Raw genomic sequence first — 18,641 nt, 5'->3', positions numbered from 1 at the left:
AGCTCTTGGTATACATTTTTGAGCCTGTTTGCTCTTGGTGTTTTTGAATAAGAAGACTCAACTACCAAAAGCCTTTCTGCTCACTGTACTTCTGAGCTTTGAACCACACACTACCCAAGTTAGTGGAGATTTAGTGATATGTGCTATTTCTGAATCCCTGTCCTTACTGGAATAGGATAGGACTTTTCTGCTTTATCATTTAGTTTCTGCTCTTTTTTGTTTTCAGTTTTAGATGTCAAATACTCCATTCCTTCACAGGTGGCACTTGTAGGTTGAATGTCTATTCCTCTTCATGCTGCAGCTAGCAAAGGGTTGGAGGAGAGCGTCTTCAGAGTTCACATCTGAGTGTTAGCAGATCCCGATCAAGAAATTAACTTGGAGATGCCCTTTACATGCCTATTACAGAACAAAATAGAAATACTCCTCCAGTAGTATTTCTAAGAATAAATGTATGTGACAGACATTTTAGTCAATTCCTTAGCAATCACTCAGTTACAGGGGTAAATTGTTAGTTACATGAACAGGGTGGGGTTTTCTGTATCTAAGAATGCTTACTTTTGTGATGTTCAATTCTTTTACTTGTTAGATGAAAAAATATTAATTTAAGGTAGGCTGGCATTAGCTATTGTTTGAAGAGTGCCAAAAGCATGAAAAATGGCCATGAGTGATTAGTCTCTGAACTTAGTAGAACTTTGTAGCGGTGTATTTTGACATGCAGGCCAGATTTGGATTAAGTGGTGTACAGTGCTTCAGTGTACTTGTAAACCTTGAGAGCTGCTACTAAGGCTTTCATAAACTCAGTGTTCATGGCCCTTGTGTCTATCCCTCATTCCCCCCCCCCCCCCCCCCCCCCCCCCCCCCCTTCAGCTGTTTTGGAGGTTTGGTTGGGTTTGGGGTGGTGTTGGGTGAGTGGTTTTTTTGTTTTGTTGTTTGATTGTGGCTTTTTTCCCAGTTTTTCCCCTCCTTCCCGGTAGGTTTGTGAAGTAAGCTTAGAAAACGTGAGTCACGTGTAACTTCAGCAGAAATGTCTGCCTGCAGCCTTGCCTAAGCTGTGCGCTGCCTTCTGGAAGAGGTAGCTGAGGTGGACTGAGCACCAGTGTTGGGCGAGTCATGGCAGACAGCGCTGTTTTGAAATACCCTGCTTCTCAGGGCAGGCTGACCTCCGTGGGCTCCCTTGCTGCTGGGCTGGGCTTACCCTGGCACCCGCGGGCTCTTGGCTCTCACCAATACACGTCAGCCTGCAATGCAGACATAAATCTTTCTGCGAGCATCGCAGCTCTCGGGTTGCTGTCGTTCACGCTCGTGCTGTCCCCTCTCAGGACGGAGGTGTGTGTCAGAGCTAGATGGGTGTTTCTTTGCAGTGTGCTTCCCCAGGGCTGGGTAAAAGCTGTGATGTAGCCAGTCCTGCTCAGACTTTTGGTCTTTCACGGGAAAATGCTTTGCCACCTAGTTTTAAGGCGTTCAGACTCTCTCCTCGCATGGGCACAAGCGTGCACAGCCTGCCTCGCCGCCTCCCCAGAAGGCTCTCCGCAGAAATATGAAAATCTCTCTGACATTTCCACACCTCATCTAAGCAGACGGTGGAAATACTATATTCCCCCTTGATATATATTACTTATCATCGCAAAGCTCCTCGTTGCTGTGAGGTGGTATTGCATGGTCTGGGTGAGTCACAGATTCCCGGACTGTGGAGAATCCCATGTGAAATCTGAGGAGCAGAGGGACACTGAGATGAGGTGTCTGAATCCCCCTTTCCGCACCCCAGTGGGAATATATAGGAACAGCCTCCCCTTCCTTATGTGCCTCTGGGACCACGATTAACAGTAATTAACATTTACATTTTAGCAGTCTTTTTAAAAGCCAGAGCAAATCTAGTTGCTACCACCAGAACATTTGGGTTTTTTCTTCCCCGCTCAGTTGTTGGTTCGCTAACATTTCAGTGCAGTGGTCTGTCAGATCTTTTTTCTCACAGGGAAAACCATTTCTGATGTCTGCTGTGTTGCTGGTTCTGTGTTCGTGACAGTTTTATGTGACTTGGGACTTCTGCATTACTCAGGGTTTGTGTGCTTTCGTAAAATGGGAGATCTTGCATCTCGTTGAGCTGTCGCATCAACTTAAGGAATCTGTTTTCTGCAGCATTTTTCAAAATCCTACCATTTAAGCTGGCAAGATCATCGGAAGGTTTTGGTTGGTCTGGGTTGGGTCTGTTCCCTTCCCACTCACCCCTTTTTCCTCCTGTAATACTAAAAAAACCCAAACCCAAACATCCCTTTCTGTTGTCAAAAACTTCCCTTAAGAAAAGAAAGTAGGGTCAGGATGGTGTTTGGCAGTACACAGCTTAACAAAACACCAGGGGAAAGGCGTTTCCATTTCATATACTTGTGCAGGATTTAGCCATGATGCCGTGGCTGTTGCTAACCCTGCCGTTCTCCAAAGAGGCTATTTTGTAGAGTGAGCGATGCTGCCGGGTGCTGCAGGAGGTGCAGCAGGACTGCGCCAGCCCAGAGGGAACACCCCTGCCCGGGATGGGGGATGCCATCTGGGTGGCTGGTGGGCTCGGGACCCCCTCCAGAGATCCTGGCAGCAGCAGGGGTGTCCTGCTGCTGCTGCAACATGATTCCCCGTGTGCCCTCTCCTGACCGAGCTGTTTAAAAGTGATAGGCTATCCTTTCCATGTTTAAAATGTCTTTTGGAGTCAGTCAGTAGGCCTAACGAAGGAGTGAGTAACATGCCAAGCTCCTGGGAAGAAGCCCATTTTTGCTTTCTCAAAGTTATATCCCACGATTGTAGGAAAGGAGCCTGATTTTTTTGATTATTTAACTTTTTTTAAATTATTATTTTAATAAGGCCATTGTAAAAAAGGCTTATGGATTCCCAACTTCTTTTGAGTGCAGCCGTGGAAGAATTCACCATGTATTGCTGAATTTTGCTTCACCATCTGATCACATTTGCTTTTTTGGGGGTCTTTTTCTAAATTACATTTGCAAAGGGAGCCTTCGAAATGTCTTGACAGCCTGAATCAAAACTGTGAAGAGATCTCAGCTGCTCCATTCATCTCAATAGATTTCTGACATAAAATGGGGATTTAGCAAAGCACTTAAATACTTGAGTCTCTTAAAGCGCATGCTTAAGTGCGGCTGAAGTACCTGCATGTTTGTGCAGCTCCGTGGATTTGATACCATGGGTTGTTGAATCAGGCCTGTTTCACTGCTTATAACCTTAGCAAAGAGAGTCAACTGAAGTGCTTACACTACCACTCTGAATACATCCTTCCTGCCTGCTAAAATCCAAGTAGCACAAATTGAGCTTAATAACAAAGTAATTCTGGGACAGCTAGTCTTATTTTCCCCACTCACGTTTAGTTCACTGCGAGATTCTGCTGGCAGTTTCCAGTGCATCTAGGAATTTTTCTGGATGCCTTAATTTCATTGCGCTCCGCAGCACTTCACTGTAGGCAGCTAGAACAATGAGGAATCACTTAAACTCCTACGTTTTAAGGTACTTAGTGGTATTCCTGGAGCTGTTGAGCAACACGCAGCCTTCAATACCTTTATCCTCAATTATCTTTCTGAAGTTTGCATCTATTATTACTCCATCTGGGAAAACAGGGTACAAAAAAGCAAAAGCAGAAGTCAGACAGGCTGTCTGCAGCACAGTGAATAATTGGAGCCCCGGATCCCAAGCTGCTGCTGTAATCGCTGTACTGCATTCTTCACATCTGAAATAATTAAAATGACTGTGTGAGCCATTGGTTGATGTGGTGGGCTGTAGCCTTTACACTTGGGCATGTGAGAATGGGAAGTCAGTGAGCTGATGAGAGAACGACTTCTGGCTTTTCCCGGTAGTTTCTAACCGTTACAACACTACATTTATTAATAACTAAAGATTTTAATGTCAGAGGCTAGTTTGATTTCAGCTCTATGAATTCATGTTTCTAACTCATCTCAGCTTAAAAGTGGAACATAAAATTACTACAGGAATTCATTAAAGAACTCCAAAGTGCAGTTAATAAAAATATTTTCTCTCTGTGTGTATATATATACATGCACACCCCTCTCGTCTTCTGTTATTCATTCTAACAACGTGCATGAGTTTGGATAATCTCTCTTTTATTAAGTATTCATGTGGGCCATCTGCTAGCCATTGCCGATTTCCTAAATGAATACTTTAGTTGTTTCTATAAGATTTTTTTATAAGATCTTTAATTAAGACTACAGAAGGCGGCACCTTGACAATACCAAGTTTTATGAGTTATCTCCATTAGATTTGTGTAGCCCTTCTTATCAAGTAATACTAGTCTAGTGGCGTTAATTTACTTTGGCACTCTTCATTTAGCAAAGGGGTTTAACTATAAATACTAGGCTGCAATAGTGGAAAAATGCCTTTTGGATGTTGTTTTGCTAGTTTAGTGAACTGTTCTTTATTTTTTAAATGGCAGCAGCTGGATAACTTGGGTTAACTAGGAGGCTGCTGTTTGTTTAGAGTCTCCAATTAGGTTTTACACTTGAGGTGTTTGTTAACTCAAAGAGTTCTTCAAAAATAAATAAGTATTATTCAGGAGTAAAAAGTCATTGGCTCAGATGTTGTGGTTTAACCTATTAGAAGATGTGTTCTGAAATTTCATTATTTTCTGCAACAGTAATACTTTAGGGTGAGTGAAGGCTCTTGAAGTTTATTATTATCATTCTTTTTAAATCTTTGCGATGGCTATGTATATCTGTAGTTTGCAGACAAAGAACAACTCCCAACTGCAAAAAGTAAAATTAATATTCTGCACATATACAGTTCAGTGTACATTTTAATATTCTCTTACCTTCCCTGTTCTGCCCAGAGTTTCTCCCTGGGCCCGTTTATCAAGGCTGTAGGACTGGTTTCCCATGGTATGCTCCGCTTGGGAAGCGTCTCTCCAGGATACAGCATTTGTCTGTGAACCCTGCTGCTGCTTTAGGCCTGTCTAGGTAAACATGGCTTAATCAGCAGTGATTGGTGTGTGCTCTCAGAGGTTCTGAAAATAGTCGCTGGGAAACAAGTGTTTTATTTGTTTGTTAGCATACAGGAGTCTAAGACAAGGTAGTTGAAGCAACGGAGAAGAGCGTATATACAGTAGTTACATGGTCAAGAAAGCACATCAGCTTTATCAAATTATTTTGTCTCATTAGTTAAATATAATTTTTAGGTCTAGAGATTCATAGATACTAAAGGTCGATGTTAAAGGCTAACTGCGATAATTTTACTTCAGCCTTTACTAGGAAATACAAGATCTATTGCTGTTTGGCTTTTCCTTTCGCCTTATTTCTTCATGTTCTTTTTTTTTTTTTTTTCTTTCCTCAGTTCTGGTAATATCTGGAAGAGTGTTTTAACAGTGATAAAAATTGCTAACGTTTCAGTGGGTCCAGGAAATTCTTTGGTACAGTCTAATATGTTTTTTAAAAGGTCGCTGAATGGTTGCCTCAGTGTCCAGCTAAACATTAATTTCTGAAGCTGGTTTGGTTGCCACTTGACCACACTTGATTCAGTGGAAGGAAAGCATACTCTGTTCAAAACTCAGTGGAAATGCTTAGTTACGAGATTACCTTCAAAGTTACTACCTGGTTTTCCATCACAAATAAGGCGTAGGTTTAGAGACTTTTTTTTTTTAATGTAATTTCAGTTCTTGACAGATGACTTCATCACATTGTGTCTTGTACATTAGGTCATGTAAGGTTTTATAACACTGATACCTGTTGCAGCACTAGGTCAGAACAGGCTCATTACAAGGATTGCTGATGTCCCATTCCTTATGTGTTAAGTACTTTTCAGATTTCATTCTCTTTAATGAAGGTTTCTTTGTATCAACCTGATTGCTATAAAATTATCAATATTTCCTTAGTATTGCCTAATTTAAAAAAAAGGGGGGGGGGGGGAGCAAAATACTTCTTTAGAGTAGTTATTGTATGTAAACTGTACTGGCTACAAGTGTCATTTTCTGCAACGGGCATTTTCAGTACCCAAGGGATTTGCATAAAAGCATTGTCTTTTTTAATTACCCAGAGCTGGAATGAGTAAAGTTCTACTGAAGGTTGGCTTCATGGTACATTTGTTTGGGACTTTATCTTAAAGGTGACCTGCAAGGCTAGTTTTTATCAGATAGTAAGAAATTTTGAGAAAATATCAATTTTATTCTCTTAAACACAAAACATGGGGTATCACATGCTGTTCAGTCTTTTTAAGAACAGCATGCTGTCAGCTTAATTCCCTTATGAACTATGAAGACATGGCTGCAGATAAACAGTTTATTTTTGGAAGCTGGAAAACTGCATTTTCCGGATAAAGTCCATTCCCAAATATTTGAGGAAGTAAGGCTAGCTGTATTGATGTTGCAGTTGCTGGGTACTTGATATTCATTGGAAACCTTGGGTTTTTTCATGGATTTGTTATTTCTGGGTTTAGTCTGTTTTGGATTAAACTCCGTGAAAGCCCACCCGGCAGTTTCACAGCTTTTTGAAGGAACAGTAAGGTGCTCAGTATGTTTTAATTGTATGAAGCCACATTTAAGTTGTAGTTATATATTTGAACAAACACTGTATCTTCTACAGGTTATCATGTAAATGCTGATTAATGTAGACATGTATTTGAGAGAAGTACTGAGGCCCCAGTAATAGCTAGCAACTTTTCATTTGATATTTGGATACAAATTTACACTACAGTACGTTGCTGGTATTGGAATTCTGGTTTGGTGGAATTTTTGGGTTAGCTCAGAGTTTCTCTACAAGGCTTAAATCTAGTAAGGGAGTATTTGCACAGAGGGATATATGGCTGTTAACATTATGGCTATTTAGTTGTTCTTACGATTCTCTGCTCTTTTATGATCAGATATTTTTTTGACTTCTAGTTGCCTGTAGCTTTTGAATTAAAAAATAGCCTCTGGGAAATATAAAATATTCATTTCCTTTAAGGAGGCAGGGATTTCATCTCCGTACAGCTTTTTAAACTTGTAAATACAAGTTTTCAATGGGTCTTTATTCTGTGAAAACAGCTTACAGAGTTAGATGGGTGGAAAGACACTTAGCTTTGCTCACGTTGAATATTTATGCCAGTTTAGAAATGAATGGGTGATGGTATAGCCATGTGAGTTGTAATGATCTCGGTATTGAACTGTGGTGACTGCGCTGTTCATGCTATTCTTGACCAGTAATACAACTAAAACTGAAGGATGCATCTAGCATAAACACCATTGTTGCGCTTTTTAAAGTGGCTTTTTACAGAATAATAACCTCATCCAAGAAAGTACTGAGTAGAAATGTTCTAAACTTTTTGGAAATAAGAAGACTTCCAGGAAGACTAGGGCATTTGTGGGGTTTTTACTGTTACACGTTTAATACATGGGAAGAATGTGAAGGTAAAAATCCTCCGGGGGGGGGAGGATTTTGACATCAGGATTTATGTTGTATGAGGAACATAAGCACCCTTTTCACGACTCCTATCACATGATTCTTCTAATGATTTGTGGTATTTGGGAGTTGTGAGAACAACAGATTTCTGCCCTGTTGAGCGGAAATCTGATTTGCATACTAGATTTTGCATTGCTGGATAGTCCTGGGCAGCAATGACTACTTGGTTTCTACTTCTAATGATATAATCTACCTCCCAAATATATACTCATATATATGATATTACCTGTTCTGTTACTTGAAAACAGATTCAACATGAACCAAAACATTTAATTTAGGTATGCGTGCCTTTTTTCCCCATTAATTCTTTTAGAGTGATAGTCTGCATGTTGTGTGTATTTACATAATAAGAAGAAAGGTTGATGCAACTCTGAAGTAAAATCCAATGTAATTCTTTTAAAAAAATATAGAGTGATTTAAGATTTTCCTTTCATGTTTGCTATTCCTTATTTTGAGCTGTATGATAGAGAAATTAGATGGTAGCTGTGCTTACGATAGTTAAGGTTAATTTTTGTATAAAATTTTCTGCCTCAATTGGTTTCACAAAGTTCTTTAAACTAGTTAACATGGACATTGATTTTTAATTTCTTTTGGAATGTGGTTATTGCTTATATATCCTGAATCTCTAAGACAAATGTGTTTTGGTTTTGTTCTGTTTTTTGTTTTGGTTTTTTTTTGTTGGTTATTTTTTTAAACGAAAGAAGTCTTTTGCAATTAGATCTTATTCTAAATCTTGTCTTTTCTGTTTTTTGTTTTGTTTGGTTTTTTTCACTTAGGAATTTTATGTTTGCTGGAGATGGAAAAAGATGAAAAACAAGCTGGCTTCCTGGAGAAAGAAGGTGGCAGATACTTAATGGAACTTTCTTACTGTGGAACCATGTTTTGAGTACTCCTCTTAGATGTCTTTCATAAATGTTCTAGATATCAGCAGATTGATATGATTGGAAACCTGGCTCATCGAACAGTATACGCTGGAAGAAGCCTGCTTGGAATATGACATTTTGTATTGTTTCTGAAAGTCTGTGAGAAAACACTACAGACATCTTCCTATTATTTCTTAACTCTGCATCTTGATTCAGCTACAGCAAAACTAGTCTTTGAAGTGAATAGAACCAGAGCCCTTTTGGAAACTTCTATTGAACATGACTCATGGAGAAGAGCTTGGCTCTGAGATGCACCAGGATTCTGTTGTTCTAACTTACCTAGAGGGATTACTAATGCATCAAGCAGCAGGAGGCTCAGGTACTGCAGTTGACAAAAAGTCTACTGGGCATAGTGGAGGGGATCAAAACTTTAAGATTTCTGGAAATATATTTCCTAGCTGTCAAAGTAATGGTCCAGTTCTTAACACAAATACATATCAGGGATCTGGCATGCTGCACCTCAAAAAAGCAAGACTGTTGCAGTCTTCTGAAGACTGGAATGCAGCAAAGAGAAGGCGGTTGTCTGATTCCATTGTGGATTTAGATGGAAAAAAGGAAGCTTTGTTAGCTGGCATGGTTGAAAATGTGCCTAAAGGCAAACAGGATAGCACATTACTTGCCTCTCTGCTTCAGTCATTCAGCTCTAGGCTGCAGAGTGTTGCTCTGTCACAGCAGATTAGGCAGAGCCTTAAGGAGCAAGGGTATTCCCTTAGCCATGATTCTTTACAAGTGGAGAAGGACTTAAGGTGCTATGGCGTTGCATCCAGTCACCTGAAGACTCTGCTGAAGAAGAGCAAAGCAAAAGATCAGAAGCTGGACAACAGCCTGCCTGATATAACGAAGAACCTGCCCAAAGAGAGGTTTATAGAATCTCCTCATGCGGTGCAGAGTGGACCTAAAGTGATAAATGAGCCACTGTCATGCGCTGCAAGATTACAAGCTGTTGCAAGCATGGTAGAGAAACGATCTAGTCCTGCTGCTTCACCGAAGCCCAGCGTAGCATGCAGCCAGCTAGCTTTACTCCTTTCAAGTGAAGCTCACTTGCAGCAGTACTCCAGGGAACATGCTTTAAAAGCACAAAATGCAAATCAAATAGCAAGTGAGAGACTTGCAGCTATGGCCAGATTACAAGAAAGTGCTCAGAAAGATATTGGCCAGTTCGGTTTAGCAAAAGGAATGACAAGCCATCTTAATGGTCAGACAGGATCATCAACCAAAACAGCGTCTAGCAAAAGCAATATGGCACCGTTTCAGAGTTCAGTAGGAATCATGCATTCACCTCCCAAAACTGTGGGATACAAAAGTACTTCAGAAAGGAGTAACCTGAAAACCTCTCCCAGCAACAGTTTGCTCTTGCATCTACTGAAAAGCCAGAATACCACCAAACATGTAAAAGGGCGTGAACAGAGTGAGAGAGCCAGCATTTTTGAAGACAGCAGCACACCGACAACTATTGATGAGTATTCAGACAACAATCCTAGTTTTACAGAAGACAGCAGTGATGATGAAAGCTCCCATTCTAACTGTCTTCCTATAGACCTATCCTTTAAACAGAGGACAGATAAATCAGATGCGGGTCCACCTGCATCATTGGATAACCTGACTCAGTCCTTGCTTCATAACTGGGATCCAAAGGTTTCCTGTCCAGAAAACAAGGAAGACAAAGACACTCCGAAAGCTTCTAAACTGAATCCTCATCAGAAAGTAACGCTACTTCAGCTGTTACTTGGGCATAAGAGTGAAGAAAAGGTAGACAAGAGTAATGACCCTCAGGGACCACACAGTGCGGCTGATGTGGCAAAATTCACTGTACAGACTGGTAAAAGGACTCCTGTTACCAACAGTCCCAGTGCAAATCGAATGACTCCGTTAAGCACTCCACCTTTGCTGGCTTCTACAAAAGCAGACTCTCCTATAAATCTCTCGCACCAGTCGCTAGCCATCAAGCATGGCTCGCCACCGTATGCCTGCAGCATCCAGCCAGACAGACTGGTGAATCCCGCATCTAAACATTTGATAGACCTTTCTAAAAGCAAAGAAGTTCAAGGAGGCAAGCTGAGCAGGAACGATAGTCCCCAGAACTCTTCGGCATTCAGTGCCAGCAAGCTGCTGCAGAACCTCGCTCAGTGCGGCATGCAGACTTCCGTGTCAAGTGAAGAACAAAGGGCTAGCAAACAGCTGCTAGCAGGGAACGCAGATAAACCTGTTGGCTTGATTGATAGATTGAACAGCCCTCTGCTCACGAATAAATTGAGTACGCATGAAGAAAATAACAAAATATTCAGTTGTCAGCCTGCACCCGCTGAACAAGGACTTCCAGGTTCGGAAATAGAAAATCTCCTTGAAAGGCGCACTGTCCTTCAGCTGCTTCTGGGAACTCCGAATAAATGTAAAAGTGAAAAGAAAGAAAGGATGCTTTTAAGAGATGAAAGTTCTCAAGAACAGACAGATAAGGCTTTGAATGAGCAAATATTGACGGTGAAAATAAAAACTGAACCATGTGAAGAATCAAATGTTCCTTATAATTCAAATGCACAACAAGTTAGAGAGTGCAAGGGTAACAAATTTCAAGGATTTGTTCATTCACTGCAGAGAAACACAGCTGCTTCTCCAGCATCCGAGGAGTTGAAATCTGAGCCTCTTTCACCTCAAGATTTCTCTTTTTCCAAAAACGGCCTGCTAAGTAGGTTGCTGAGACAGAATCAGGATGGTTACCCTGCAGATGAGCTGGAGAGAAGTCACCGAAACAATGAACTGACACACCTTGAATCAAAGAGTCTTTGCACAGTGCCGAAGAAGAGGAAGCTTCATGCTGAGCCTTTGGAAAGTCCATTAAAAAAGATGAAAAGTAATGTGTCTGATGCTGCAAACAATCACACTTCTCCTACTGTGGCGCTGTATGGGCCTTTGCTTAACCAGCAAGAACTGAAATTCAGCAGAAGTGATGCTGAATTTAAATATGCTGCGAGTCATGGTTCAAATAATGAAAGTGAAAATAGGAGTTGGTCTAGAGATAGTAAAGGCTTCAATGTGTTGAAACAGCTGCTTCTCTCAGAAAACTGTGAGAGAGATCTGTCACAACATAGGAGTAACATACTAACAGAGGGCAAGAAAAAAGGAAACAAAACCAGTGCAACAATTAATAAACCTGAATTTAGCATTTCTTCAGTAAATGCATTAATGGGAAGCCCTGCGCAACAGAACAATTGTGCAGATCATAGAACATTTCAGTATCCTGTAGCAGTAAAAAGTCCTGCCAGTTCCCCCTTCCCTGAACACTTGGGGAGCACAGTGTCTAGGCTTGAGTCTGACCAGTTTAGCATGTGTCCCATGCCCAGTGAAAAAGGGCCCATCAGATGGGTGATCACAGGTATGGACAAGAATGATTATGAGAAAGACTCTCCGAGACTGACCAAAACCAATCCAATATTGTACTACATGTTACAGAAAGGTGGCAACTCTGTTAGTAGCCAAGAAGCACATGACAAAGAAATTTGGAATGAACCTTCATTTACTGATAATTCAACTCCAGTTACAATCAAAGAGGAGTTGACATCTGATGCAGAGCTTAAAACTCCTTTTAGTAACTTAAGAAGCCCTTACAACAGCCATATGGGGAGTGAGACCTCTCATCAACATGGTATGAATGGAGAAGTTCATGGACTTCTGGAAAAAGTGCGAACAATCAAAAAAGAGCCAGAATAAACTACAGCCTCCTCAGTGAGTTTACAATCAGTGGTTTTGAATCTTTGTTTAAAAAAAAAAAAAAAAAAAAAAGGAAAATAAAAATGAGTACGAACTTGACTACTGTATAAATTGAGCATGATTTTAGAAAAGCATGGTCTAATTGAAACATGTTTTCATTTGATAAACTTTTTATTTTTCTGGTGATGTTATTTAAAATACATGTAGATAAAATTTGCTTTACAATAGATTGTCACAAGGAAACTAGAAAGGTTGTAATTTGTACAAGACATTTCTGTATGTGTCAGATTAAGTTATGAGTACTCTTTGATCAGAGTCTTACTTGGATCTGCAAGTTTTTGGTATAACATAAAGTGTAAGCGTACAGCCTAGGTGGTGGTAATGCTGCGTTTCCTCCCTCCCTGTAAAATAATCCTTATTTTTTGGAAGCCTGAGCCTAGAGACAGTGTACTTTTCTTTTCTTTTTTTTTTTTTTTTTTTTTTTTTAATGTTTAGTATGTTTTGTGAAACTTTAAGATTAACTTTTAAGAAATGGAGCAGTTTGTCCAAGGTATTAGCTTGTCATATTGGAAAACCTGTGTCAGTGTTAATAATTGAAATGCACTGAAATGTATTTTTTAGTGCTTCCAAAATTTTTATTGTTATTTTTAAATCTTGTTTGTGGTCCTGCCAGAATAGTGGTGTAAAAATCTATTTTTCTTCCTTGCCCTGCTCTTGACAAATGCCTTCCTCAGAATCCTTAGCCATAGTTACGAGTTACTAATTGCGATTAAGGGTTTTTTCTAGGTTTTTATACAAAAGGCAGATTTTCATAGGCCATGCAAGTACTGCATGAGTTCTTTCATCGGCACATTCCTGTCACTTTCCTGCTTAAAAGGGGAAAGCCAAAATGCCTCTTGGAGTAGGGAGATTAAGAAAGTGTAGTTACATGCATTTGGTGAGGAAAATGGTGCAAAGTTTGTGAAGCAGATGAGCGCTACTGGCTGTGTAGCCAACATCCTGCTTCCCCTGCAGACGAATACCAACTGTGCAAAAGCAGCACATCACACTTCCACTCAAAGATGGAATAGGATTTTAATGAAAAATATGTTGGCCTCTTCCTACAACCAGGGAAAAGAATCCATATTCTGCCAATATTTATTACTCTCTGAACAGCTGATGCATGGTTTAATGCACTACCCTTTCACTGCAGAAAACTTGGTTTTAGAATAATTTTTCAGGTTGCACTGAGGATAAAATTGTGGTTTCGTCGTGTTCTGTAATGGATAGTGGGACATGTCTGAGAAATCCTCCTCTGCCCTTTTCCTCAATCCCCACCTGTGCTGTGATTTGTAACATCTGGCAAGATCAGCCTGAAATGGGAGTAACTGAAAATTGCGGTCAAAGCCGAGACACCTTAAAAGAATTGCTGGCTGGGGAAGAGCCGTGCGGTTCTGCTTTCCTGTTAACACTGTCAGTGTTAACTCCATTTGCAGCTTTTATTTCTCATGTGGGAGGAGGAGGACAAAATCCAGTTCCTCTAAATGATATGCATTATTGGCAACCATAAGTTTTGCTGAACTTTTTACTCCCCTGAAAAAAAATGTTCTCCATAGCTTCTAATTTCACTGATGATCCCCTGTGCTATCAGCAGACAGCTCTGGTTGGCTTGCACAGACAATGAAAGCTACGCTCTGTTTTAATTTTGACTGTTCTCACCACTGAGAGCCAGTGACATGACAAAACTGCTGTTCTGTCTGTCTCACGCTTGCATAGCAGAGGTGAGTGATGCGGCATTTTGCTCTTTTCCTTTCTGGTTTGGTTTCAAAGATCTTTTTCCAAAACTGCTGGCTTACTAAGACAGAGCAAGATGTTGTCCCCCTCTCATCCCCTGCTCCCTGCTTGGGATCAGTTTCCCCTCTTTCCAGTGCAGTCCCTACTGAAAGGGACTTTTCTTGTCTGCCAGCTGGAAAATACACCACTATTCTGTTTTGCTCCCCTCCCCCCACCCCCACCCCCCCGGGGATACCTTCTTTTAGGGAACACAAATATTTGGCAGTATCTGATATAAAACATTCCCCCTGGTTTATATGAGAAATAACAGAGTGATTTAAAGATATATTTTTATGTTATTTGGGTGAAGCGTAATATATTAATGGGCTGTACAAAGAAGATTTATATTTTAAAACCTTCACACAAATCTAATATCATTTTAAATGTCATTGTCTGAAGTATAATATAAAAATAAAATTTTGTTTGTCTTTAATATTGCATTTATAAGTGGCCCAGTGACAATTCAGATGTCTCATAGAATATTCATTAACAAGATAAAAGTATATTTTGGATTGACAGTGGAACTGAATTCTTTTTATATAAGTCAACCCAGCAGAAATATTAAAAAGATGGTATTTGTTCCATCCATTAAATGTCTCTTAAAGTCTTAATTGATTATTTTTCTTGAAACAACATGTATATAGCTAGGAAATATATACAATATAGAATAATAGATGGTCCCCGGAGTAAATACAGGGCTATAATTTACTTGAAGGGCTCCACAGAAAAATGCAGCTTCAATGGATGTGAAATAATCTGGCAGGAAATACTTCATCAAAACAAAGTTGAGGTGAAAAGTAGGGAGGCGAGTTTAACCCTAACAAAGTAATATTGGAGTCTAGGAGTGTGCTTACCTATGTATTTATTCTATGGTAGTCTATTGTTATAATATATACTTTTGAACATTTAGTTTTTAAAGTTTTATAAAACATTTAAGTTAAAATGTTAACAGTTTGACCAGTTAATGATTTAGCTTTCTTTTTAGGTGATGTTAATGAAAGGATATTACCATTCTCACAGACGTCAGTAAACTATAATACACAAGCATTTAAGTTTAGGACACGCTGTTCATGGAAGAATCTTACCTCTTGTAGACTTTGCAATCTTAAGCAGCACGTAACGTAACAATGAGGCCCTTGAGAGAGGGTAGGGCATGCCAACTGGATGCTCTTCAGTCAGCTGCTAAGAGAGCAAGAGTCTCCTGCATGAAATTCTCCAGTATCACTGATGTTACCCCTCCCTAGGGAAGAGAGTCTTCTTTAAAATCTACCCCATCCACATTTACAACCTTTTAAACCTGAGGACCAAAGACTCTTTTAATCATTTATCTTGTAGCGTGGGTCAGTAAAAAGGAGTCACCATAATTTTCCTTGGGGACTTTTCCATCAGAAAAGGGAGGTGCAGAAGCCCGAGATTGCTGTACCAGCAGAAGGACGGGTAGAGCTGGCCATGTTTTCCCAAGAAAGTCAAAGATCCTTGATTTCCACCAGTCCCTGTAGATGAGTGACAAACCAAGGTCATCTGTTGAGTAACACTTTGCTGACTCCTGGCTCCTTGGTTCAGTAGATGTTTACGGCTAGGGCATGCGTTTCAGCTGTCCCCAGTATGCTTCCTCGGTCTGTGGGAGTGGAAGCTTCAAAGATAGCTCTGCAAAGTCAGGAGGCTGAACTTCCAGCTACGCCTTTACATTATAGACCTGAAGAACAACGGGGCCTTGTCAGGTACTGGTGGCAGTAGCTCTGTAGGCAAAGAGGTGTAGGATTGATGGGTGCTGCTGTGTGCCCTCACCATCAAAGGAGCAGGGAGGGAAGAGGGAACACAGCCCAGCTGCAGCTGGGTGACACTGCTGCGGGAAAGCTGCCACCACCTCCTGAAGCAGTGAAGAAGTGAGCTGGGGATGTGGCAGTGCCACACTTGGAAGTTGTAATTGCAACCTGTTGGGACTTAATGCCTGAATTAACTTTAACCTTGCTTAACTGGGAGTAGTTGCAGCAGCAGCAGCAGTTGGGTTGCCAAGTGCCTGCCTGGCGCCTTGCTCGAGGGGGCAGCTACAGGCCCCTCGGCGGTGGCGTAGCACTCGGGCTAGCTAGATTCGGGGATTGGCTTGTAACTGCCACGCAGATATGCCTTTTCTTTCCAGAGGAAAGCATACGGGACTGAGATAAACACATTTCTCGTGTCTCCTCTGCTAAAGTTTGAGGAAACGATGGGGGGTAACACATGACCGCAGAATCAAAGGTGTTTTGCTGGAGGGCTTCTCTGCTGGTGCCGCGTAACCGGGCGGCTCGGTTCGAGAAGTTTATAAACGTTATGAGATCAAAAGGGAATTCAGCCATAACTTTCACTTTTCTTAGCCATTTGCTCTTAGTAATGTTTTTAAATTTTTAATTTACCAATGTTTTTAAAAGAAAGAAATGAATGGTTTAAATTTTCCCTGTTAAATGTTGGTGAAAGTATTACAGCTCTCATTGACGTCAGTGACATGATATTACCAGTTTGTTCTCTGCCACATCTTACAGAGGAGTAAACTGGTAAGTATATATTATATATATATTTATATATAATGTAAATATATTGACTTGTTACACCTATAATATGTTGAAATTGGTTTTTAAAAGGTGATGTAAATAGTGGTTTCCTTAATGAAAAATACATATTTTGTATTGTTCTAATGCAAAGGAAAAAACAAAAACCCTTTTAATCTTTTTTGTTATGTATATTCCATGTATAAGTGTAAATATGATCACATAGGTTTAAAAACTTTTGCATGTATGTATACAGTTGCAAGTCTGGAAGAATGTATAGAAAAATACTTTTATTTAAAGTTGTGATTACCTGCTGCATGAAAAGTGCATGGGGGACCCTGTGCATCTGTGCGTTGGCAAAAAAAAAAAAAAAAAAAAAAAAAAAGTCTTAAGTCAGGTCAGTTCAAAACACAACAGTATTCCACTTCTGGACATGACTTCTGCTGTGGTATTTTAGCTTTGTGAAAGAATGTGCTTCAAATCAAAAGGGTCTGGGGGGAAAAAAAAAAAAAAAGCAAAACTGCTTTTAAAACATGAAGTGCTCATACAACTATAACCAGTCGTGTAAGTTCAGGACTCCATTTTGCATAATTGAAATATTGTACCAGGACTATTCCGTCCCTGTAAAACAAAAGAATATTGATTTTCATTGCCATACATAAGAATTCGGGATTTTACCACAACCGGTTTTATTGTGATGTGTCTTCAGTAATTTATCTAACTGGTCTCATTTTTTTATTAGAAATTAATTTCCTCATGTGATGTCACAAAACTGTACATACTGCAGTGTGAAGTTTTTTTAAATCTTTCAGTGTTTACTTCCTGCAGAAGATTTGAATAAATGAGAAAAATGCATTGTCTTGATGGTTTTTAAATCTGCTTTATTTCATGTGTACTTTCTGTTATTGGAGTGTTAGTGGGCTCTTTGCATCAGTACTGTTAACGTAAATTTCTGAAAACAAAAATATCTCAAGTAACTTAGAGACACATAGCCTTCAACAAGGCTACTGACTGGAAATGGAGAGTCGTGGAGCTGGAAGTCAAATTATCTAAATCAGATTAGCAGCTTTACTTTACAAAGCACTGTATTATGTTTTGTTCAAATATCCTTCTGCTTGTTAACTTGAAATCAGTGACCATAAACTGGAAACCTCTAAATGGGAATTCTAATGTGAAATTCATTTTAAGCAGATGTTGAAACATGTTTCAGGTCCCCTGTGGAGGGCAGGAAAGTTGTGTTTTCCCACTAAAAACTGCTTTCGTCCATATCACGAAGAGGACTTTTTAGTTGTATTCAGTTAAGTTCTTCAGCAAATGTGTTCAGGTTTCTACACATTTACCTATGAGGGACTATACAAATACAAAGATTTAGCAATGCGCTTGCATCATTCTGCAGCTTTCAAGTTAGCTTATGATTAGTGCAAATGGTGGATTGCAACACTGGAGAAACAGCACTTGCACTAGAGAATTTTTCTTCCAGGATACATAGGCACACTATATCTGGAGTCATACAGTTGCAAGCAAGCACTTGGGTCATGACTGTCTCGGGTAACCATAACAGCTATTTTCATGAATCATCCTATATTTTCTGATCTCTTTGCAATAAATATGCATGCATAAGATTCTTTGGAAGCTTTCTGGAAAGCATAAACTGTAATACATAAAGTTAATTTTAAAACGATAAATCCAGCTCCCTAGATCTCATCTTCAGCTATGGCTTCATGAAGTATGTAGCTGAGCATTGTGATTGTTCGGTATCCTAAGTGGAACAGGATTGGGATACTGTCTGTCTTTGGATATGTCATCTTAAAGTACTTACGTAATGCCACCAGTGATACTGAAGCTGTGCTTCAGAGGGAGAAGACCTTTCACCCAGCTTCTGGGTAGACTCTCAAGGTAGGCTTGCCCCTGATTTGCAGGATGAATGGCTAAGCCAAAAGACAGGCACGTGAAAAAGCAACGTACCTGAGCAGCCAATCTACTCCTCTGGTAGCAGTGCAGCTTGGAAATAATGTCTGAAATACATGCTTCCCCACTGACTTGGTGGGTAGAATCAAAACCAAAGGAACCAAGCAAAACCAACGATACGCCTGTGTTTCTCAAGTGATGGTGCCTTAGCGCAGTGCCTTGGAGCACATGAATATCACTGATTTTTGTTTTATTACTCAGAGGAGCTTCAGGCTCTTGTAACGTCACTATATTTATTCAATTTATTGTGCTATAGCACCAAGTAAAACTTGCTTTGT

General features: G+C 40.1%; 1 protein-coding gene across 5 annotated transcripts in view; it reads left to right on the top strand.

The window, feature by feature from the left end:
* Positions 1-17,255, top strand: part of NRIP1 (nuclear receptor interacting protein 1) — an 80,556-nt gene extending 63,301 nt beyond the window's left edge. For all 5 annotated transcript variants that reach the window (XM_055801605.1, XM_055801604.1, XM_055801601.1 and 2 more), the window contains one exon: positions 8,207-17,255. In XM_055801605.1, the coding sequence (XP_055657580.1) occupies positions 8,573-12,058 (3,486 nt within the window). In that variant the 5' untranslated portion in view covers positions 8,207-8,572 and the 3' untranslated portion in view covers positions 12,059-17,255. The remainder of the gene's footprint in view (positions 1-8,206) is intronic.
* The last annotated feature ends 1,386 nt before the right edge of the window (positions 17,256-18,641 follow it).

This window comes from Falco peregrinus, chromosome 4 (assembly GCF_023634155.1).
Source record: "Falco peregrinus isolate bFalPer1 chromosome 4, bFalPer1.pri, whole genome shotgun sequence".
Taxonomy (NCBI): domain Eukaryota; kingdom Metazoa; phylum Chordata; class Aves; order Falconiformes; family Falconidae; genus Falco; species Falco peregrinus.
Note: the sequence above shows the minus strand (reverse complement) of the source record. Positions and strands in the feature narration are given on the sequence as shown.